Source organism: Eulemur rufifrons, chromosome 30, assembly GCF_041146395.1.
Source record: "Eulemur rufifrons isolate Redbay chromosome 30, OSU_ERuf_1, whole genome shotgun sequence".
Taxonomy (NCBI): domain Eukaryota; kingdom Metazoa; phylum Chordata; class Mammalia; order Primates; family Lemuridae; genus Eulemur; species Eulemur rufifrons.
Window position 1 is genome coordinate 38265066 of NC_091012.1, and position 25200 is coordinate 38290265.

General features: G+C 39.4%; 1 protein-coding gene across 1 annotated transcript; it reads left to right on the top strand.

Moving 5' to 3' along the window:
* The first annotated feature begins 3734 nt into the window (after positions 1–3734).
* LOC138378308 (ATP synthase subunit gamma, mitochondrial-like) lies at positions 3735–4631 on the top strand. The gene is given in 1 exon segment (XM_069463665.1): positions 3735–4631. A coding segment is annotated over 1 exon segment (897 nt).
* The last annotated feature ends 20569 nt before the right edge of the window (positions 4632–25200 follow it).

Below are 25200 nucleotides of genomic sequence, written 5' to 3' on the forward strand. Positions count from 1 at the left end.
ACATAAAGACTTTCCCAGACAAACTACAGCTGAGAAAGTTACCCGCGACTAGAAATGTCTTAGAAGAAATGCTAAGGAGAATTCTTTAGGCAGAAAGAATGAGAAAGAAAATGAGTAACACAAAAACATCTCAAAGTGTACAACTCACTGATAAAAGTAAGGACACAAATTCAGAATACTCTAATAAGCTAATGGTGGTATCTAAATCACTTATATCTTTAGTATGATAGTTAAAAGAGAAAAGTAGTAAAAGTATAATTACAATAATTTGTTAACTGATTGGCAATATAAAAAGTTGTAAAATGTAAAATCAAAAATTCAAAATAGGGGATGAAGTTAAAGGGTAGAATGCTTTTATCCTGTAATAAAAGTTAAGTTGTTATCAGCTAAAAATAACCTGTTATAACTATGTTTTTGTAAGCCTCATGCTAATCATGAAGAAAAAAACCTATAATAGATACCCTAAATATAATATTCAAGAAATCAATACACAGCATTCGAAAAAAAATTAACCTCAATGTAAGACAGTAAGGGAACAAGTAAGGAAGAAAAGATCTACAAAGTAATTAGAAAACAATAAAAAAATGGCATTAGTAAATCCTTACCTATAACTAATTACCTTAGATATAAATGGATTCAGTTTTCCAATTAAAATACATACAGTAGTTGAATGGATAAGAAAACATGACCTAACTATAAGGTGCCTATGAGAGACTCACTTCTCCTTAAAGGACACTCATAGACTAAGTGAAAGGATGAAAAGAGATATTCCATGTAAATAGAAATGAAAGGAAAATAGGAATAGCTATATTTATATAAAATAAAATAGACTTTAAATCAAAAATTGTAAAAAGAGAACAAGAAGGTCATTATATAATGATGAAGGGGTCAATATAATAATTTAAATATATATATGAATCCAACACAGGAGCACCTAAATATATAAAGCAAATATTAATAGATCTAAAGGGAGACATAGAAAACAATATAATAATAGTAGGGGACTTCAACACCCCATTTTCAGCAATGGAGAGATCATCCAGACAGAAAATCAACAAAGAAATTTCGGATTTAAAGTGCACTCTAGATCACATGGACCTAACAGACATTGACAAAACATTATATGAAACAAATGTAGAATACATATTCTTCTCAACTGCACATGGGAAAATCTCCAAGATAGATCATATGAGATCACAAAAATAAGTCTCAAGAATTTTAAGAAGATTGAAATCATATTAAGTATCATTTCTGACCATAATGGTATAATGCTAGAAGTCAAAACCAGGAGAGTCTTTGGAAACTTTACAAATACATGGAAATTAAATAACATCCTCCTAAATAACCAATGGGCTAATAAAGAAACTCAAAAGGAAATTTAAAAATTTCTTGAGGCAAACAAATATGGAAACACAACATTACCAAAACCTATGCGATACATCAAAAGCATTTCTAAGGGGGGGGGTGGGGCATGGGCAATACACATAACCTAAACTTTTGTACCCCCGTAATAAGCTGAAAAATAAATAGCTTTGAACTCACTCAACAGATAACTATAGGGGGGAAAAAAGCAGTTCTAAAAATGAAGTTTATACCAATGAACCCCTACATCAAAGAGAAGAAATATCTTAAATAACTAACTTAACATTGCACCTCAGATAACCAAAAAACAACAAAATAGTTGACTCAAAATTAGGAGAAGGAAGGAAATAATAAAGGTTAGAGCAGAAATAAGTGAAATAGAGATGAAAAGGCAACACAAAAGATAAATAAAATAAAGAGATTTTTTAAAAAAAGAAGCAAAATAGACAAACCTTTAGCTACACTAAAAAAGAGAGAAGACTCAAATAAGTAAAATAGAAGATAATAAAGGAAACATTAAAACTGATATCACAGAAATAAAAAGCATCCTAAGAGACTATGATGAACAAATATATGCCAACAAAGTGGGTAACCTAGAAGAACTGGATGAATTTCTAAACACATATAACCTACCAAGATTGAATTATGAAGAAAATAGAAAATCTGAACAGACAAATAACCGGGAAGAAAATTGATTCGGTAATAAAAAATATCCCATGAAAGAAAAGTCCAGGACTGGATGGCTTCACTGCTGAATTCTACCAAACATATACATAAGAACTAATGCCTATTCTTTAGAAACTATTAAAAAAAAAAACCTGAAAAGAAACGAATATTTACAAATTCATTCTATGAGACCAGCGTTACCCTGATAATCAAAACTGGACAAGTAAATAATAAACAAAGAAAACTGCAGGCCAATATCCCTGATGAACATAGATGCAAAAGTCCTCAAAAAATATTATTAAACAGAATTCAACAGCACATTAAAAAAATCATGCACCCCGATTAAGCAGAATTCATCCCCTGGATGTGAGGGAGGTTCAACACACACAAATCAATAAACATGAACATCAAATTAAAGAATAAAGGCCTAAAGCTATATGATCATTTCAATAGATGTAGGAATAGCATTTGACAAAATTCAACATCACTTCTAATAAAACTCAACAAATTATGTACAGAAAGAATGTACCTCAAAACAATAAATGCCATAAATATGATAAATCCACAGCTAACATCATATTGAATGAGGAAATGTTCCAAGCTTTTCCTCCAAGGTCTGGAACAAGACAAAAATGCCCACTTTCTCCACTTCCAGTCCCCATAGTGCTAGCCAGAGCAATTAGGCAAGAGGAAGACATAAAAGGCATCCAAAAGGGAAAGGAAGAATTTACATTGTTCTGTTTGCAGACGACATGCTCATATATGTACAAAAGTCTGAAGACTCCACCAAAAAACTATTAGCTTTTATAAACAAATTCAGTAAAGTGGCAAGACACACAATCAATCTACAAAATTCATAGCATTTCTGTACACTAGCAGTGAGATAGCTGGGAAAAATCAAGAAAATAATCTCATTTACAATAGCTACACAAAAATAAAACACTTAGGGATGAATTTTTTTTCTTCTTTTTAGAGACAGGGTCTTGATCTGTTGCCCAGGCTGGAGTGCAGTAGTGCAATCATAGTTCAAGGCAGCCTCAAACTCCCAGGCTCAAGCAATCCTCCCTCCTCAGCCTCCTGAGTAGCTGGGACTACAGGTGCACACTATCATGCCTGGATAATTTTTCTAATTTTTTGTAGAGACATGGTCTCACTATGCTTCTCAGGCTGGTCTTGAACTCCTGGTCTCAAGTGATTCTCCTCTCTTAGCCTCCCAAAATACTGGGATTACAGGCATGAGCCACCACACCCAGCCTACTTGAGAATAAATTTAACCAAGAGGTGAATGATCTCTACTCTGAAAACTATAAACGATTGATGAAAGAAATTGAAGAATACACAACTAAGTGTAAAGAAATCCTATGTTCACGGACTGGAAGAAGAAATAGTGTTAAAATATCTGTACTACCCAATGTGATCTACAGATTCAATGCAATCTCTACCAAGATACCAATGACATTCTTCACAGAAATAGAAAACACAATCCTAAAATTTGTATGAAACCACAAAAGATTCCAAGTAGCCCAGCAATCCCATGACTGGGTATATATCCAAGGGAAATGAAATCAGTATGTCAAAGACACATCTGCACTCCCATGTTTACTGCAGCACTATTCACAATATCCAAGATTTGGAATCAACTTAAATGTCGCTCAAGAAATGAATGGATGCCTGTCTGACAGACCTTCAGCATGGCTGCTGTCACCATGTTCTCTTGGGCAGCCATTGCGGGGGTCTCAGCCTGGGCCTTGCAGCCGCAATGGGTCCAAGTTCGAAATATGGCAACTTTGAAAGATATTACCAGGTGACTAAAGTCCACCAAAAACATCCAGAAAATTACCAAGTCTATGAAAATGGTAGCAGCAGCAAAATATGCCTGACCTGAGAGGGAGCTGAAACCAGCTAGAGTGTATGGAATAGGATCTTTGGCTCTGTATGAAAAAGCTGATACTAAGGTGCCTGAAGACAAGAAGAAGCACCTCCTTATAGGGGTGTCCTCAGATAAAGGACTTTGTGGTGCTATCCATTTCTCAGTTGCTAAGCAGATGAAAAGCGAGGTGGCTACACTCACAGCGACTGGAAAAGAAGTTATGATTGTTGGAATTGGCAATAAAATCAGGGGCATACTTCATAGGACTCATTCTGACCAGTTTCTGGTGACATTCAAAGAAGTGGGAAGAAAGCATCCTACTTTTCGCGATGTGTCAGTCATTGCCCTTGAGTTATTAAACTCTGGTTATGAGTTTGATGAAGGCTCTGTCGTCTTCAATCGGTTCAGGTCTGTCATCTCCTATAAGACAGAAGAGAAACCGATCTTCTCCCTTAATACCATTGCAAGTGCCGAGAGTATGAGTATCTACGATGATATTGATGCTGATGTGTTGCAAAATTACCAAGAACACAATCTGGCTAACATCATCTACTACTCTTTGAAGGCATCTACCACCAGTGAGCAGAGTGCTAGGATGACAGCCATGGACAACGCCAGCAAGAACACTTCTGAGATGATTCATAAATTGACTTTGACATTCAACTGCACCTGCCAAGCTGTCATCACAAAAGGGTTGATTGAAATTATCTCTGGTGCTACAGCTCTGGATTAGTGAAAATCAAGTTCCATTCTCACATAAGAAGTAAAGGAGGAAAATTCAGCCAGCTGACTTGTTTTTAACTTACTGCTGTTTTGTCAGAAGAAGTTGTTGCTCCATTGTTTGAATTACTGAAGACAGCAAGATATCTGTAAATTATCTTACAATAAACAACTTAAAATAAGAAAAAATAGAAATGAATGGATAAAGAAAATATGGCATATACACACAATGGAGTACTATTCAGCCATAAAAAAGAAGGAAATACCGTCATTTGCAACAACGTGGATGAACCTGGAGAACATTATGTTAAGTGAAATAAGCCAGACAGAAAGACAAATACTGTATGATCTCACTCATGTGGAATCTAAAAATGTTGAACTCATAGAAGTGGAGAGTGGAATGGTGGTTACCAGAAGCTTGGGTGCTTACAGGGAATGGAGGGATGGGAAGATATTGGTCAAAGCATATATAATAACAGTTAGATAGGAGGAATATTTTTAATATGTCCAGAATAGGCAAATATATAGACACTGAAAGTAAATAAGTGATCACTTGGGGCTGGGTGGGAGCAATGAGGAGGATATATGAAGAAGGGAGGAGGAAGAGGGAATGATTACTAACTGTTATGGGGCTTCCTTGTTGCGTGACAAAAATGTTCTAAAATTGTTTGTGGTGATGGTTGCACAATCTGTTAACAAACTAAGAAAACATTGTATTGTATACTTTAAATGGGTCAAGTGCATGGTATATGAATTATATCTCAATAAACCTGTACAAATATTAAACACATAAAACAATGAAAAAAGATGGTATTGGAGAAAATAATACAAAAGACTTCATATACTAATTTTCTTAAGAAAGATCTAATTTTACTAACATAGTAATAGCTGTAATGTCCCTATTGTATAAATAGCTCAAAGTAAAGAAAATTACTGTAATCTCATTAAGATTTAAAAAAGTTCCAAATAAAATCATGAAACTGCTTTTCAATTCTCATATGTGCAAAGATTGCAGATAATATTTCTGCCCTTGACAACATGGCAGTATTTCTGCCCTTGACAAACAGGCAGTATCAGAGCCCAGTGCTGAGAGAATCAGTTAGTATAATATAACTAAAGGATAATTTGATAATAGCCATCGAAATGATAAATATTAATATTTGGACTGAGGTGATATTTGCTAGACTCTGTAAATCTACAAAAGTCATTGAACTATACTCTTAAGAGAACTTTGTGGTATATAAATTATACCTCAATAACCTCATTTTAAAATGTTTAAAATGTAAGAGTACAGACTTTACCAGTATACAATATATACATGTAACAATTCAACTTGTACCCTCTAAATCTATCAAAATTTTAAAAAAGGGGAAAAAAATGAAGAAATGTGAATAAAATAAAATAAAATGCTTAAAATTCATGTCATTTGACATAGTAATTCCACTACTATGAATGTATACTAAAGAAAATGTTTTTTACCTGAAAAAAGGAAGTGTAGGATTACATAGAGTCTAATGATTACCACTTTTAACCAGATTTTACACATACTAGAACAGAGAAACAATTTTTACATTTTAAAACAGAAATCACCACAAACATTAGAGCATAACAGCCTACAGCTTTAGGGAAGTGGGACTTCAAATTCCAATCTACATTCACTCTACAGGTCACATTAGGGTGTTGGATTAACACAAGAAAGGAAAGACTGAAAGAGGATAAGAGACAGACTTTATATATGGTAGCTCTAGGGAAAAGAAGATGGATGACCAGAGACATTGGCTCCCAGATCGTCTCAGACAGAAGGAAAAGTTTTAGATAAAACAAACAAACAAACAAACAAACAAACAAAGAAAACCCACCATAGATTGCGATTCTGAGGGAAATGTGCCAGAACGAACCAGAGATTCCATGGGAAGAAGGTGCGGAGCAGAATTAGAAGGAGCAAGATATTGGCAGAGATCAACCCACAAGAGGCTTGGAGCCAGCAGAAAGGGTAGGTGGGGGTTATGTTTCTCCTTCCCTCACATCTCTGGAAGTCAGTGGGGTCCTGAACTGCTGGAGAGCCTTTCTACCCTCATGAGCCCAAGGGCTGCTGCCGCCAGTGAACTGGGAGCTTCATGAGGACAAAGCACCAGGCTGCCAGCCCCCTTCTCAATACTGTAGACCCGAGCTGAGACGGCAGGTGCCATACTGCTTCTCCACCCACTATGCATCTTTGTCCTTCCCAAGTAGCTTCAGCTCCTCAGTTTTTGCCTTGCTAGTTCCCACACAAACATTTCCCAACTCCTGCCCAGACTGCCTGAGCCAGAGGGGCCGGTGGATCCCGGAGGATCTGTGTAACCCCAGAGCGTGGACATTCTGGGTGAGCTGCCATCTAGAGAGAGGGACAGAGATGACCAGAGTGTTAGCTGTCCTCCCACCAGAGTCTTTTCTTCCCCTGCCCCTCCTCCACCTGATGCTGCCAAGAGGTACGACTGAGCTGAGACTCTCAGAAGTGCCTGTTTCCCCTCTATTTAGTGTGCCTACCACACTGAGGCTTCCACAGAGAGTGGGACTCACACCTTTCCTCTTAAAGATGTGCAGCAGGCCAAGAGATGCTCAGACTGTGAGATCCCTGCCTTCCAGCCCTCCCAGGTGCTGCTCACCTGGCTGCTCCAGCAGAGCAGGGCAAACCCTGAAGCTGAGGGACATCAAACCTGCTAGAGCACTCCATGAGCAACTCGGGACCAGCATGCTTCTCCCTAGCACAGTCAAGAGCTTGAACTTGGGGACCGGGAGACAGGCCCACAGGCCAGATCCCATATCCTCAGGACTCGATTGGTTGCTCAGGGGCACAGAGGGGATATTTGTGAACCAATCTCAGGATGCAAGGGAGTCCATGTGGGCAGAACTGAAAGGAGAGTGCAGTGTGGATCCCAGCCACAGCACACTCGTGGAGCATACGTCCCTTCATAAGAAAGCTGTGCTCTAATCCAGGGGCAAGATCCTTGACAGAGAAGCTCCCAGCCTGCAGCATCAGTACTGGTGAGCTCAGTTAGTTCAAACTCCTGCCTGTGGCCAGATGCCAGAAGGAGACTGCAGGGAAGAGGAGGGGAAAGAAGAGTGAAACCCACTCCTGACAGCCACATTGTGAATCTCAGATGGCCCCACACTCACAAGCAGACTTTCAGGCGTGGCAGGGCTGCTTCAGCCCCTCCCTGTTGGCTTTCCCAGTGCCTGAGAGCCGACCCTCAACCTCTGCCAAGACAGATCCCTTAATGCCTTTTGTGGAGCCTGAAGGCAGGCTCACTGGACTCAGTCCCACCCAGCCTAACTCCTCCACCCAACACTGCTGTGGTGGAGAATAAGGACTCACCTGGAAGCTCCAGGGCTACCAATAAAATAAAATACCTAGGAATATACTTAACCAAGGAGGTAAAAGATCTCTACAAAACATTGAGGAAAGAATTCACAGATGACACAAATGGAAAAACATACCATTCTCGTGAATCGGTAGAATCAACATTGTTAAAATGTCCATACTACCCAAAGTGATTTACAGATTTAATGCAATCCCCATCAAAATACCAATGTCATACTTCACAGGTCTAGAAAAAATAATTCTATGCTTTGTTTGGAACCATAAAAGAGCCCTAATAGTCAAAGCAATTCTAAGCAAAAAGAACAAATCTGGAGGCATCACATTACCAGACTTTAAACTATACTACAAGGCTATAGTAACCAAAACAGTATGGTATTGGATGAAAATAGAGACATAGACCAATGGAACAGAACAGAGAATCCAAATACAAAACAGTCTACCTATAGCCAACTGATCTTCGACAAAGCAGAAAACAAGATTCACTGAGGAAAAGAAGCCCTATTCAATAAATGGTGATGGGAAAATTGGATAGCCACATGCAGAAGAATGAAACAGGATCCCTATCACTTACCACTCACAAAAATTAATTTAAGATGGATAAAATACTTAAATCTAAGGCATGAAACCATAAGAATTCTAGAGGAAAATGTACAAAAAACTCTTCTTGATACTGGCCTAGGCAAAGAATGCATGACTAAGACGCCAAAGGTAATTATGGCAGCAACAAAAATAAATAAATGGGACTTGATTAAATTAAAACGCTTCTGTACAGCTGAGGAAATAATCAACAAATCAATTAGGCAACGTACAAAATGAGAGAAAATATTTGTGAACTATACATGCAATAAAGGGCTAACATCCAGAATCTACAAAGAACTCAAGCAAATCAGCAAGAAAAAAAAAACAACAAACAACCCCATTAAAAAGTGAGCAAAAACGTGAACAGAAGTTCTTCAAAAGAAGATAGACAAGCTGCCAACAAACACATGAAAAAATGCTCAATTCCACTAATCATTGGAGTAATGAAAATTAAAACCATAATGAGATATCACCTTACTCCTGTTAGAAATGGCTTTTATTTAAAAAGTCCAAAAACAATAGATCCTGGTGTGGATATAGAGAGAACGGTATGCTTACACACTGTTGGTAGGTCTGCAAATTAGTACAACTTGTATGGAAAACAATATGGAGGTTTCTCAAAGAACTAAAAGTAGACCTACCATTAGATCCAACAATTCCACTACGGGGTATCTATCGGAAGGAAAAGAAGTCATTTTATCAAAAAGACACCTGCACTTGAATGTTTATTGCAGCACAATTCACAATTGCCAAGATGTGGAATCAGCCCAAGTGCCCATGAATTCATGAGTAGATTGACAAAATGTGGTATATGTATACCATGGAGAATTACTCAGCCATTTAAAAGGATGAATTAGTAATGCCTTTTGCAGCAATTTAGATAGAACTGCAGTCCATTATCCTAAGTGAAGTATCTCAAGAATGGAGAAACAAACACCACATGCACTCTCTAATAAACTGTAACTAACCAAGGGGTACACAGGTGCACAGAGGGAAGTAAAAGTCATTGGAAATCAAGCAGGGGGATGGAGGGAGGAGCCTAACAGTACAATGTACCTAACAGTACAATGAACACTATTCGGGTGATGGGCACACTTCTAGCCCTGACTCCAGCATTACAAAAGCTATCCATGTCACAAAAACATTTGTAGCCCCTTAATATTTTGAAATAAAAAAATTACAAAGAGATAATCCGCAAACTCATGCAAATCTTACTTTGATTGCATCCAATCCATGAGATGTTTTATCTTCTTTGACAACTGCAGTAACTTTTTGTCCAACTATTAGAGACACATTGTCAGTCACAACATTACTGAAGCAGATCGACTCATTAATCAAGCCATAATCACAAAAGAAACTTGTCACAATCCCTTGCACACTTCTAACTTGATGTCACCTATGACATAGGTAAACAAAGGTCACATTTGTTAATCTCAAATGCAAACATTCATTACAAATAAGTCCTACACTGACTATCGGTGTGGGCATATTTATTAACTTCTCTGACCCTGTTTTCACCTGACAATCGAGGACAATCACAATTTCTGCGTAATAGGGTTGTTGTGAATATTAACAGACACGTGAATGTCAAGTGTCCAGAGCTGTGAGTGCGTTGCACAAGTTAGAGTGTAAATGTTAGCTGCTATCATCATATATGCACATATAGAGAGCCTTTAACTTTCTGCTCATATTATATCCCCTCATTATCACCAACATAATGAGCAGCAGCTTCTATAGATTCTTTTTCTATTCTTTCTTTTTTTTTTTTTTGGAGACAGAATATTTCTCTGTTGCCCAGGCTAGAGTGCAGTGGCATCATCAAAGCTCACAGCAGTCTCAAACTCCTGGGCTCAAGAGATCCTCTTGCCCTAAACTCTCACGTAGCTGGGGTTACAGGCATGCACCGCCATGCCTGAGCATTTTTTGTTTTTTATATATATATATATATACACACATATATATGTATATTATTTTTTGGGTAGATACAGGGTCTCACTATGTGTTCTCAGGCTGATCTCAAACTCTTGGGCTTCAGCAATCCTCCCGCCTCAGCCTCCCAAAGTGCTAGGAACACACATGTGAGCCACCATGCCTGGCCAGATTCTTAAATGTCTCATCAGACAAAGCACTAAAAGATATATGGAGATTTAAAGCTAGCCTAAAACAGCTTCAACTTTTTTTTCTGCACAAGCATATCTGGTAAGTAATATTTTGGGATTTGACCCCAGCAGTCTGTCTGCACAACGAGTTCCCTGTCCTCCTATGGTACCAGACATATGACTCTTCCCCTTGGCTTCAAATACATGCCCCTTTGGGATACAAGACCAAATTCCCCCTCAAATTTGGGAGTTTCACGTCTACTGGAAATATATATAAGTAGGCACCTGCTGCACGAACCTGCGGGGGAACGCAGGGGCAGTACATCCCCCAGAGCCTTCTCTGTCAACACCGCCCTGCTTTGGACGGACATGAGTCTGGGGCTCCGGTCGATGCAAGCCTAACTCTCAGGGACTCGGGGACTGGGATGCTCCCCTATGCACACACACACACAAGGCAGAGCCATCCCCGCATGCAGCGCTTGCCTGAGTCCCCACAGCCTCAGTGAGGGGTGAGGAGAGCCCCTATGGTGAGGCATCTTGCTTGTGGGACAAGGGAACACACAGAGGGTACCTTGTGGGAGCTCCAGCTGCTGCACGCACTGTCCCTCAGTGGGGTCAACCCTCCTCTGGAAGAAGGCCAAAACCAGGCTCAGAAACCTGAACATGGTCCCGTCACCACCAGCAGTCTGGGCACCTCGTATGTCAGACGAAGCACGAGGCCTCCTCTGACGGGGAACCCTAAGGTCACAGTGGCCTGTCAGGAACCCGCTTCCTGCTTCTCTTCTTCAGACTCTGCGCGATGGGACCCAGCTGCTCGTGAGCTGCCCTCAGGAGAACCAGGGATGCCACAGCCACCCTAGCAGCTCCCAGGCACCCCCCTCACTCTCGCCCCTGAGCACATGCTTACACATGGCCCACCCCCACCTCCATTCAGCCAATGAGGGTGCAGTGGGCAGACACGTGGGCCCCTGCGGCCACTCAGAGGCAGTGGGTGGAGACATCGTGGCTCCTCCCATCAAGGCTGAGGGCGCCATTAGGCTGGCCTCAGGGAAATGGCTTGTGGGCTGGAGTTCTGTGTGTGCTCATGGGGTATGGGGCTTTTCTGTGGGGTTTCCCAGAAACCCAGGTTGTGCAAACAAGAAATCCAGCACTAGCCCTTGTGTTCATGGTGCTTAGCCTAAGGACTAGTCACACAGAAGGAGGTCAATAGTTACTCCATCCAGGGGTCAATTTTATATAGGAAGGGGAGGGAGGTTCATGTGGGTATATAATGTTTTAGTGATGGCAGGTGCGTGTCTTTTGTATTGACTCCCTTTTTGAGCCCAGTATTAATTTATCATAGAATTCTTTGATAATCATTTCTACCACATATTCATTGCTTACCTAATTATTCCAACCAATTACTCTGCTATATATATTGAATTATTGTATTTATTGAATTATTCAATAAATATTTTTTGAGTACTGACCATAAGTCAGACACCATTCTTGGTGTTTAGAATTAATCAGTTACAAAAAGAAGCAAGAATCTTAGCCCTGTGGAGGTAATTTTCTCACAGCAGAAAGGAAAGGGAGACAATAAACTTAAATAATAAAATAAATGATATGTTGGAAGATAATAAATTCTGTGGAAAATACGGCAGGTCAAGGGGGAACTAGAGTTGGGGGGGGTGGTCAGACTGCACTATAGAATATGGGATTGGAGTAGGGCTCTTTATAAAGCAGTAGGTGACCAAAGTCTTGAAGGAGGTAATGGAGTTGGCCATGCTGCTGTTTGGGGGAGGAACTATCCAGGTAGAAGGAGCAGCCTGTGTAAATATTCTTAAGCAAGTACATGCCTGCAATTTTCAAGAAAAGGCTATATGGTTGGAGTAGAAGAAGTGAGAGCTAAAATAGTAGGAAATATGGTCAGAGAGGTAATAGAAAGCCAGGTTATGTAGGGCTTGGCTGTGTATTTTTTTCTCCTAAAGTGTCATATTTTTCCAGAAAAGGAAAGAGAATGGTTAAGGACACAAGTTGAGTGTGTACAGCAGATTTCAGAAAAGTTGAGGGCAATGAATGGTTTTTGCCTTGGTACATTATAGTACCTGCATACCATGACTCTGAAAAAAAAGGAAAGGGATGTATAAAAATGTCAAAGTTGGCTCACTTTTGATGGAGTTTATTCATTAAACAAAAGGTTTTGTGAATTCTTTACTGTCAAATGTTGTATTTAAGCAAGTCTATAATGGGATTCTTTCTGTTAAAATGAAAAATGAGTTGGAATATTCAGTCTTTATCCCTAAATAAGAGATATTCCACATCTTTCTGTGCTTTGCATTTACTTTGTTATGACCCTGATTATTAAAAAACAAACAAAAAAATCTCACTTCTGTAGGAGCTAAGATAATTGTGTTACCTTCCATATTTAGTTTTAAATGTCTAACTTATAATTTTGATTAATAGGCAGTTAAACTACATCATTCATTGTTCTCCAGGTCATAGACACCTCTCTTAATCATGTGATCAATTTGCTAGAGCTCTAAATTTTGCCCTCTGTATAATTTTCTATTAGTACATTAAGAAATTAGTGGCTTAACACTACTCAAATTTATTATCTTACATTTCTGGAGGTTAGCATTCCAGAATGTTCTCACTGGGCTAAAAGCACAGTGTTGACGGGGCTGTGTTCCTTCTGGAGGACATATTAGGTAGTACATTTCCTTGCATTTTCAAGATTCTGTGGGGTGCTTAAACAGCTTAGGCTGTGGCCCTGAATCAGTCCAAATTCTGCTTCCATGATCACATTTCATTCTCTTTCTCTGGCTTTCCTGTCTTTCTCTTTATGATAACCCTTGTTATTATACTGAACCCACTCAATAATCCCAAATAATCCTCCCATCTCAAGATCTTTAATGTAATCATATTTGCAAAGCTTCTTTTGCCATCTAAGGTAACATTCGCAATCTTGGTGTTAGAAAATGTGTATTTTATAGGAGGCCATTGTTCTTCCTAGTACACCATTCCAAGATCAGATACTAAATTCAGAAAAATAATATCTAAAGATGGCTTTTACATTAAAGCTCTCTTTGAGATTTTCCAGAGGGCCCATAGAAATCAATCATACAATGGGAATTGGCTCACTCTAATGTGGAGGCCAAGAAGTCCCACAATCTTCCATCTGAAAGATGGAGAATCACAAAAGACAGGAGTGTAATTCAGTCCAAGTCCAAAGGCCTGAGAAGTAGGGGAACTGATGGTGTAAGTCACAGTCCAAAGGCCTGAGAACTGGGGGACAGGGATCACTTGTATATACCCTGGAGTCTGGAGGCCTAAGAACCAGGAGTTTTGATGTCAGAGGGCAGAAAATGGATATCCCAGCTCAAAGAGAGAGAGAGAGTCTGCCATTCCTCAGTAAAAGGGCAGGAGTAACAGACCCAAATGAGGAATATGTTCCCTCTCAAATCCGGAAACCCATTAGGCATTGCACCTCTTTTTTGGTTGTAGGAGGGGCTAGATGCAACAATTTATCCTTCACCTTAGAAGGAGTATCTAGACATGCCCTACACCACTGGACACTTAGAAATTTCGCTGAGGTAGAAGGCCTCTGATTTTTTTGTTGGATTTATTTCCCACCCTCTGACATGCAAATGTCTTACCAATATGTCTAGATTAGTTGCTACTTCTTCTTGCTCACTAGGTCCTATCAGAATAATTTCACCGATGTGATGAACCAGTGTGATATCTTGTGGAAGGGGAAAGGGATCAAAATCCCTATGAACTAAATTATGACGTAGGGCTGGAAAATCAATATACCACTGAGGTAGAACAGTGAAAGTGTATTGGTAAGAATTCTAATCCCTGAGCTCATTCTTCTCTTTCATCATGTTGTCTAGTGACATTAGGAACAACCAAGCAATGTCATCATTTTCATGAGTTTTCCAAAAATGTTTGAAATTATGTACAAGGTCACTTAGCTCCTTGCTTCTTATAAGTGGCTGATTAAGAGTATCCAATACAAGTATTTTGTGTATCTCTATCAACAGTTCACTACATGGACTTTCAGTGCTTTCTTTATTTACTACCAAAAATAGAGTCATTAGCATCTTTAAATCTAATCAGATTAGAGAGCCAATTCCAGAAACCCAATTTCAGAAAGCTTATCCTTAAATTCTGTTCCTCTAAAACCACTCTTGGTACCAAAATCTGTATTAGTCAGAGTTCTCTAGAGAAACCAAACCAATAGGCTATGGAGATGGTGTGTGTGTGTAAGATTTATTATGGGAAATGGCTCACAGAAATATGAAGGGCGAGAAGTCTCAGAATCTGTTGTCTGCAAGCTGGAAAACTAGGAAATCCTGTGTTGTAATTCAGTCTAATTCCAAAGGCCTGAGAACTAGGGGAGCCAACAGTGTAACTTCTAGTCAAAGTCCAAGGCCTGAGACTGGCTGGGCTGCTGGTATAAGTCCCGGAGTAGAAAGGCCTGAGAACCTGGTGCTTTGATGCTTGAGGGCAGAAGATAGATGCCTCAGCTCAAGAAGAGAGAGTGAATTCACTCTTCCTCTCCCTTTTTGTTGTATTTGGGCCCTCAATGAAGTGGATGATACCCACACATACTGGTGAATATCATTTTCTTTACTCAGTCTACCAATTCAAATGCTAATCTCTTCTGGAAACACCTTCATAGACATACCCAGAATTAATGTTTACCAGTTCTCTGGCCATTCCTCAGCCCAGTCAAGATGACACATAAAATTAACCATCACATAGTAAGAATAATTGTGTTATTGTCTTTGGTAATTCTAATATTTGAATTCTTGGGTGATTTGTTTCTGTGGCATACTGTTTCTGCTGGTTTGCAATGATGCAGTCTTGTTTATTTCTCTGCATAGGTATCATTGTACTTCTTTTTTTAATTTTTTAATTTCAGAATATTACTTGTGCTGTCTGTAGTGTTTAAAAATATATTTTTAAAAATAATTTGACAATACATGTAACATAAACTTTTGTACCCCCATAATATGCTGAAATAACAAATAAATAAGTAAAGGAAAAATAATAATAATTTGAACCCTAGAACCAAAGTACCTTACTCCGGAGAGGATTTTCATTTGCTTATTCCAAATGCCTGGTGTCATTACTAGATGGGGTCCAGAAAAACCAAGTGCAAAACTTCATGTCTACTACACTACCCGGGATATTTGAAACTGAGCTATAATTCCACCCAATATTAAATCCATTTCCTATTCTCATAAATCATTATTGTTAATAATGTGGGGGCATACCTTATTGATGGTGGGGTTAGAATCCCCATATTGTATGGCTCTAGTTTCTTCCACCTTATCAGATAAAGATATCAAACTTGCCAGGATAATATTTTCCCTCAGGGAAAAAGTTACTTTCATGCTCCTTCACCTGCTTAGATTCTTGTTTTCCTTTCAATTGTTAAAATTCAAATTGATATCAAGTAAACTTTTAAATGTGCAGCAAAACTAAAATAATAACATGATGAAAACCCCAAATATCCACTATCTAGACTCAATGATCATTAACATACTGTGATGAACATTGTGATGAACCTTTTCAAAGACATATTCCAACTTCCATAACACTTTAACCAAAAAATTTTCAGCATATATCTTCTAAAAAGCAGGACATTCATCTACATAAACACAACGCCAAGTTTCTGATTCAACACGTGAGCAGCTTGGAAGTCATCACTCTCAGCCTCATGACAACACAAAAGATGAACAAACTGAAAATCAACAACTTTTTCAGATTCTTTAGAGAATTGATGTCACAGAGCAAACTGCTGCTCCAAATTTGGAGAGAAAGCCAAAGAGAGACAATCACAGCTTACAAGGAGCACAAGGACAGGTAAAGAAGCTGGACACTGCACACACAAACACACACACACACACACACACACACACACAAACTTAACCCTGATCAGTCAACCAACTCCTCTCTCTGGGGTGTTCATCTCTCACTGGGGAGCGTTTCTTGAATGAAGGGAGGAAGGAGTATGAGCATGGGTATCCTTCATTCAACAGGTAACCAGGCTCAGGTTGCTCAGTGTGACTGTGCTTATGGGCACCAATGACATAACCAGGCTGCTTGGACCCAACTCCTATTTTTCTCTGGCTTGGGGCCCTCAGGCAAGTCGTTCGACTGCTTTGTTCTCTCAGATTCCTCATCCAAAAAATGGCAATAGTAATACCTGTCTTGTAGAGCTTTGAGGATTGAATCAGTTGCCATACATAATGGACTCAGAACAATGCCCAGCACAGAGTGCATGCTCTGTAAATCTTAGCTATTACTAATACCACAAAGAAGAGCCCTGCCTTCAGCATCCTTCCTCCTTCTCAAGATTTTCATGCTGACACTTGCTGAAAGGTCAGGCCACACTCTCTATGCTGCCTTGATGACCAACTGCTGCCCCAATCCATTCCCAAAATGCCTGATGATTCCCTAAGTCCAGTGAACACGTCCAGCCCACTGCACTGGAAACTCCTGACCCCCTCCTTGCAGACCTCCTCTTCATGCCCCAGCACCACTCCTACCTGGTTCTTGGGTCCCTCCCTGCCCATATCCTCAGCCAGATGTTTATCTTTTGTAGCTCCCTTGCCTGTTCTGTCTGCAGGAGAGGGAGGACATATAGGCATCATCCACAGTGCCCATGGATCACAGCAGTTCCCTGCTAACTGGTCTCCCTGCTTCATACTTTGGCCCCTACAGCCTGTGCACAGTCAAGCAACTGGAAAGATTCCATGAAGGCTCCAGACCCTTCAGGGACTTCACACATCATGGACAGTAAAAGCCAAAGAACTTAGTGCCCTGCAAGGCTCCACACAGCCTGAATCTGTATTATCTCTCTGACCACATTTCTTACTATTCTAGCTCTCACTTCCTCTGCTCCAATCACTTAGCTTTTCTTTAAGCACATCAGTTGCAGTCTTGCCTCACAGTCTTTGCACAGGCTGTTCCCTGTGTCTGGATAGCTCCTCCCCAAAGATCTGCCTGGCTAACTCCAACATCTCCCTCAAGACTTTGCTCAACTATTGCTTTCCAAATGAGGCCACTCTGACCGCCCTGATCTAAAATGCAATCCATTCCCTTTCTCTGCTATACTTTTCCATAGCATTTATTACTTCCAGTATATTATTATATGTATTTTATTGTTTGTTATGTTTATCGTCTCCCTTTGCCTCCTCCTGTGAAAAATTACCTCTACAGGGTCAATATTCTTGACTCTTTCATTCACTGACTAATTATGAGTGCCCAGAACAGTGTCTAGCTCATAGTTAGTACTTAAAATATTTATTAAATGAGTGAATAAGTGTAATATATATAGCAGAGTAACTGGGAAAAATAGGGAAGCAATGAGTACGTGGTAGCAATGATTATCAAAGAATTATATCATAAATTACCATTGGGCTCAAAAAGGGAGTCAATACAAAAGACACGCACCTGCCATCACTAAAACATTACATACCCATATGAACCTCCCTCCTCTTCATTAACAAAATTGATCCCTGGGTGGTGTAACTACTGACCTTCTGTGTGACTAGTCTTTATACTAAGCATCACGAATACAAGGGGTAGTGCTGGATTTTTTTGTTTGCACAGCCTGGGTTTCAGGAACCCAGTCCTCCCAGGGAATCTCACAGAAGAGCCCCTGTACCCACCAAGCACACACTGAACCCCGGCCCACAAGCCATTTTCCTGAGGCCATCCTATTGGCACCCTCAGCCTTGATGGGAGGAGCCACGGCGTCCTGGCCCGCTGCCTCTGAGTGGCCACAGGGGCCCACGTGCCTGCCCACTGCACTCTAATTGGCTGGAGGGAGGTGGGGGCGGGCCGTGCGCAGGAGCGTGCTCAGAGACCGGAGTGAGGGGGGTGCCTGGGACCTCCTAGGGGGGCTGTGGCGTCCCTGGCTCTCCTGAGGGCAGCTCACTGGCGGCTGGTTCTCGTCACACACGGTTTGAGGAAGAGAAGCAGGAAGCGGGTTCCTGTGACCTTAAGGCTCCCCGACAGAGGAGGCATCGTGCTTGGTCTGGCACACAACGTGTCCAGACTGCTGGTGGTGACGGGACCATGTTCAGGCTTCTGAGAAGGGTTTTGGGCTTCTTCCGGAAGTGGGAAGACCCCGCCGAGGAACAGTGCGTGCAGCAGCCGGAGCTCCCACAAGGTACCCTCTGTGTGTTCCCTTGTCCCCCAAGCAAGTTGTCTCACCATAGGGGCTCTCCTCATCCCTCACTGAGGCTGTGGGGACTCAGGCAAGCGCTGCATGCGGGGATGGCTCTGCCTTGTGTGTGTGTGTGCATAGGGGAGCATCTGAGTCCCCCAGTCCCTGAGAGTTAGGCCTGCATCGACCCGAGCCCCAGACTCATGTCCGTCCAAAGCAGGGAGGTGCTGACAGGGAAGGCTCTGGAGGAATGTACTTTCTCTGTGTTTCCCCACAAGGTCGTGCAGCAGGTGCCTACTTACACTTCTAGCAGGCGTGAAACTCCCAAATTTGAGGGGGAATTTGGTCTTGTATCCCAAATTGGCATGTATTTGAAGCCAAGGGGAAGATTCATATGTCTGGTACCATAGGAGGACAGGGAACTCGTTGTGCAGACAGACTGCTGGGGTCAAATCCCAAAATATTACTTACCAGATATGCTTGTGCAGAACTAAAAGAAAAGAAAAGAAAAAAGTGGATGCAGTTTCAGGGTAACTTTCAATCTCCAAAAATGTTTTCGTGCTTTTTATGATGAAATGTTTAAGAATCAGACAGGGAGCAGTGGCTCACACCTGGAATCCTAGCACTTTGAGAGGCTGAGGCGGGAGGATCGCTGCAGCTCAGGAGTGTGAGATCAGCCTGAGCAACATAGCCAGGCCCTGTCTCTACAAGAAAAGAAGAAAATTGGCAAGGCGTGGTGGTGTGCACCTGTAGTCCCAGCTACTTGGGTGGCTGAGGCACGAGGATCTCTTGAGACCAGGAGTCTGAGGATTCAGTAAGGTGTGATGACCTCACTGCCCTCTAGCCCAGGCAACAGAGCGAGACCCTGTCTCAAAAAAAAAGGAAAATCTGTAGAACCTGCCGCTATTATGTTCGTGATAATGATTAAGGGGTATAATAATAGGGGAAGCTTAAAGATTATATGTAGATATGATGATAGCAGCTAACATTTACACTCTAACTTGTGCAATGCACTCACAGCTCTGGACAGTTGACATTTATGTGTCTGTTAATATTCACAACAACCCTATTAAGCAGAAATTGTAATTGCCCTTAATTGACAGGTGAAAACAGGGTCAGAGAAGTTAATAAATATGCCCACACAATCAGTGTAGGACTTATATGTAATGAATTTTTGCATTTGAGATTAACTAATGTGACCTTTGTTTACCTCATAGATGAAATCGAGTTCAAAACCGTGCAAGGAGTTGTGACAAGTTTCTTTTGTGATTACGGCTTCATTAATAAGTCCATCTTCTTCAGTAGTGATGTTGTGACTGGCGATGTGCCTCTAACAGTTGGACAACAAGTTACTGCAGTTGTTGGAGATAATAAAACTTCTCATGGATTGAAAGCAATCAGAGTAAGATTTGCGTGAGTTTGGGGATTGTCTCTTATCCTAGTGGGCTTTCAATCTTTCCTTTCGTGTATTAATCCAACACCTTTAACGTGACCTGTAGGATAAATGTAGACTGGAATTTGAAGTCCCACTCCCCTGAAGCTATAGGTTCTTGTGCCCTAATATATGTATTGATTTCTTTTTTACAACATAAAAATTATCTCTTCTTCTAGTATTTACACAATATAGTTTAAAATGATAATTATAAGATTCCATATAATCCTACGCTTCCTTTCTTCAGGTAAAAAATAAACCATTTTCTTTAGTACGCATTCATAGCAGTGGAATTGCTATGTCAAACGATGTGCATTTTAAACATTTTATTTCATTTTATTTATATTTTCTTCTTTTCCTTTTTAAAAATTTTAATAGATTTAGGGGGTACAATTTGAATTCTGTTACATGTGTATATTGTATACTGGTGAAGTCTGGACTTTTACATTTTAAACATTTAAAAAATAGCTTTATTGAGGTATAATTTACATGCCACAAAATTCTCTTAAGAGTATAATTCATTGACTTTTTGTAGATTTACAGAGTCCTATAAATATCATTTCAATCCAAGGATTTACCATTTCAATAGCTATTATCAAATTATCCTTTAGCTATATTGTACTACCTGATTTTTTCGACAGTAGGCTGTGAGACTGCTTGTTTGCCCATATTGTCTAGGGTGGAAATATTAGTGATCTGAAATCTTTGCAAATATGAGAATTGTAAAGCAGTCTCATGATTTTATTTGGAACTTCCTTAAGTTTTAATGAGATTACAACAATTTTCTTTACTTTGAGCTATTTGTACAATAGGGACATTACAGCTATTACAATGTTAGTAGGTTGTATGTATCCAGGAATTCATCCATTTCTTCTAGTTATCCACTTTGTTGACATATTTGTTCATCATAGTCTCTTATGATCTTTTTTATCTCTGTGATATCAGTTTTAATGTCTCCTTTATTATCTTCTATTTTATTTATTTGAGTCTTTTTTCTTTTTTCTAAATCTAGCTAAAGGTTTGTCTATTTTGTTTGTCTTTGCAAAAAAAACAACTATTTTGTTTATCTTATGTATCGTTTTCTCATCTCTATTTCATTTATTTCTGCTCTAATCTTTATTCTTTCCTTCCTTCTCCTAATTTTGGGTTCAAGTTTTCTTGTTTTTCTAGGTATTTGAGGTGTAATGTTAAATTGTTTAAGTGTTTCTTTTTATTTATTTATTTTATTTTTTTTTTTTTTGAGACAGAGTCTCACTTTGTTGCCCAGACTAGAGTGAGTGCCGTGGCGTCAGCCTAGCTCACAGCAACCTCAAACTCCTGAGCTCAGGCGATCCTCCTGTCTCAGCCTCCCGAGTAGCTGGGACTACAGGCATGCACCACCATGCCCGGCTAATTTTTTCTATACATATTTTTTAGCTGTCCATATAATGTCTTTCTATTTTTAGTAGAGATGGGGTCTCGCTCTTGCTCAGGCTGGTCTCGAACTCCTGAGCTCAAACGATCCGCCCACCTTGGCCTCCCAGAGTGCTAGGATTACAGGCGTGAGCCACCGCGCCCGGCCAAGTGTTTCTTTTTTTGATATAAGTGTTCATTGGTATAAACTTCACTTTTAGAACTGCTTTTGATGTATCTCATAGGTTTTGGTATGTTGTGTTTGCATATTTGTTTGTCTCCATACATTTTTAAATTTCCCTTTGAATTGCTTTATTGATACATTGGTTATGTAGGAGGATGTTATTTAATTTCCACATATTTGTAAAGTCCCTCCTGGTTTTGACTTCTAGTGTTATACCATTGTGATCAGAAACCATAGTTGGTATGACTTCAATCTTCTTAAATTTGTTAAGACATTGTGTAGCATATCATATGATCTCTCCTGGGGAATGTCTGATGTGCACTTGAGAAATATATGTCTTCTACAGTTGTTGTATAGAATGTTCTGTTAATGTCTGTTAAGGTCCATGTGATCTACAGTGCACTTTAAAGCTGAAATTTCTTTGTTGATTTTCTGTCTGGATGATCTCTCCGTTGCTGCAAATGGAGCGTCAAAGTCCTCTACTATATTACATTGCTTTCTATTTCTCCCTTTTCTCCCTTTAGATCTATTAATATTTGCTTTATATATTTAGGTGCTCTTATGTTGAATGCATATATATTTAAATTATTATCATCTTACTATGAACTGACCCCTTCATTATTATATAATAAACTTTGTTCTCTTTTTACAATTTTTGACTTAAAATCTATTTTATTTGATATAAATGTCGCTATTCCTGTTCTCTTTTGGTTTCCAGTTACATGGAATATCTCTTTTCATCCTTTCATTTGTAGTCTATGAGTGTCCTTTAAGGTGAAGTGTGTCTCTTGTAGACGCCTTAAAGTTAGATCTTGTTTTCTTATCTTTTCAACCATTCTATGTATTTTAATTGGAGAGTTGAATTCTTTTATATTCAAGGTATTTAGTGATAGGTAAGGATTTACTATTGTCATTTCGTTAATTGTTTTCTACTTCTTCTGTAGATCTTCATTTCCTTTCTTCATCTCTTATTATCTTTCATTATAGTTGACAAATTTTCTCTAATACTATGTTTTGATTTCTTATTATATTCAATATATCTATTATAGGTTTTTTTTCCTTCATGGTAAACATGGGGCTTACAAAAACATAGTTATAAAAGGTTATTTTAAGCTGAAAACAATTTAACTTTTATTACAACATAAAAACACTCTACCCTTTAACTTCATCCCCATTTTGAATTTTTGTATTTACAACTTTTTATATTGCATGTACCTTAACAAATTATTGTAGTTATTTTATTTTTACTGGTTTTCTTTTCCAATCATCATACTAAAGATATAAGTGATTTAGATACCACCACTACATTATTTGAGTATTTGGAATTTGTGTACTTACTTTTATCAGTGAGTTGCATACTTTCAGATGTTTTTGTGTTACTCGTTAGTGTCCTTTTCCTTCTGCTTGAAGAATTCTCCTTAGTGTTTCTTCTATGACAGTTCTGGTTGTGAATAACTTTCTCAGGTGTAGTTTGGGAAAGTTTGTATCTCCCTTTCATTTCTGAGTCCATTATTCTTGGTTGACAGGGCTTTTTTCCTTCAGCACGTTAAATACATCATCCCTGTCTCTTCTGGTGTGTTATTGTCTCATTCTCTCCTGGCCTGCGAGATTTCTGCTGAGGAGTCTGCTGCTAGGCATTAAACTGCCTTTTTTGTGATTTACTTCCTTTCTCTTACTGTTTTCAGGATCCTTTCTTTCTCTTTGATGTTTCACAATTTGATCAGAATATGCTAGAATAGCCTTATTTGCACTGAATCTGAATGGAAACCTTATACCTTCCTGTACTTAGATATTTATATCTTGCTCCAGATTTGCAAAGTTTACTGGCATTATTTTTTAAATAAGCTTTGTAACCATTTATCATTTTCTACTCCGTGTTGAACATGAATAACTCATACAATGGCCCTTCTGATATTGTTCCATATATTGCGTAAACTTTCCTCATTACTTTTCATTCTTTTTTCTTTTGTCACCTTTGTGTATTTTCAAACAATCTGTGTTCAAGTACATAGATTCTTTCTTCTGCTTGATCAACTCTGCTGGTGAGGTGCTCTGTTGTACTTTTAATTTCCTTTGTTATATATTAGTACTTCAGAATTTCTGTTTGCTATTTTTTTTACTATTTCCATCTCCATTGTAAATTTTTAAATCGTTTTTCTGTATTTTATTGAAGTTTTCTGAGCATCCTTAAAGCAGATATTTGGAATTATTTGTCAGAGAATTCATACATTTGTTTCTTTTTAGGGTCAGTCGTTGTTACCTTGTTTCTTCAGTTTGGAGATGTCATGATTTCCTGATTGTTCTCGATCCTTGTGTTCATGTGTTGATGTGTGTGTATTGAGGAAGTAGATGTTTATTTCAGTCTTTGCAGTCTGGCTTTACTGGGAACATCCTTCAGGAATAAGCCTGTCAAATTCATAATAGAAGGCCTTTGCATTGTGGTCCTTAAGCATGTGAACACTGTAGCCATTAAAGCACTAGGGGGCGCTGTCAGCTCGGGACTACAGCAACAAATGCTGCACCAAGCTGCAATCCCATAGCTACTGAGGCTGACACCTTGCCAGGCTGGAATCCAAGCCACCATCAGTGAATTGTACCTGGTACTGTGGATTATTCTCAACATAAGGCCGCTGTAGCTGCCACGCAGAGATGAAGGCTGGAGCTTGAGTCCGTTTAGCTGTGTCTGAAGATTCCTGTCTGGTGCCATGGGGAGTCTAGAAACTCAGTCGACAGGCACCCTCCCAGAGTTAGGAGTTACGGGCATTTGTACAGTGCTGGGTTTTAGCACGCCAGACCTGATATTGTGTTCCCAGGCAGCGATTTACACTTACTTCTCTGTCTTTTCTCCAGGTGAAGGGTACCTCTCACTGCTGTGCTGCCGGGGCTTGGGGAGGAGTGATGTGGGTAATGGAAAACTGTCCTTTCTACCCTCTTTGGTGCATCTTTTATTATTATTATGCTATAACCAGATACTGTGAACTCTAACCTGGTATCTTTTGTTCACGTGAAGGTATTTTCGTGCATGTATAGTTATTCAAATTGATGTTTCTGCTGGGGGACAGTCACAGGAGAGTCCTGGTCCACCATCTTGCTCTGCCCCTTCTCCATCTGTTTAATATTTATATACTACAAATATTTCCATCTTGTCCATGTAGCTTTTGGGTTCAGGGAGAATCCTTAGAGAGGGTAATTGCAATTTATAATTTACAGGAATATTCACTTAGCCGTTCTTCTGAAAGCTATCGGTTTATTTACATCTAAACATTCAGGCAGCCTGGTTTGATGTAGGCCTGCAGACTGAAAAAAGGATCCATATCGTATTTCATTCACACCTACCCAGTTGTCTGCTACCATTAATTGGATAATCC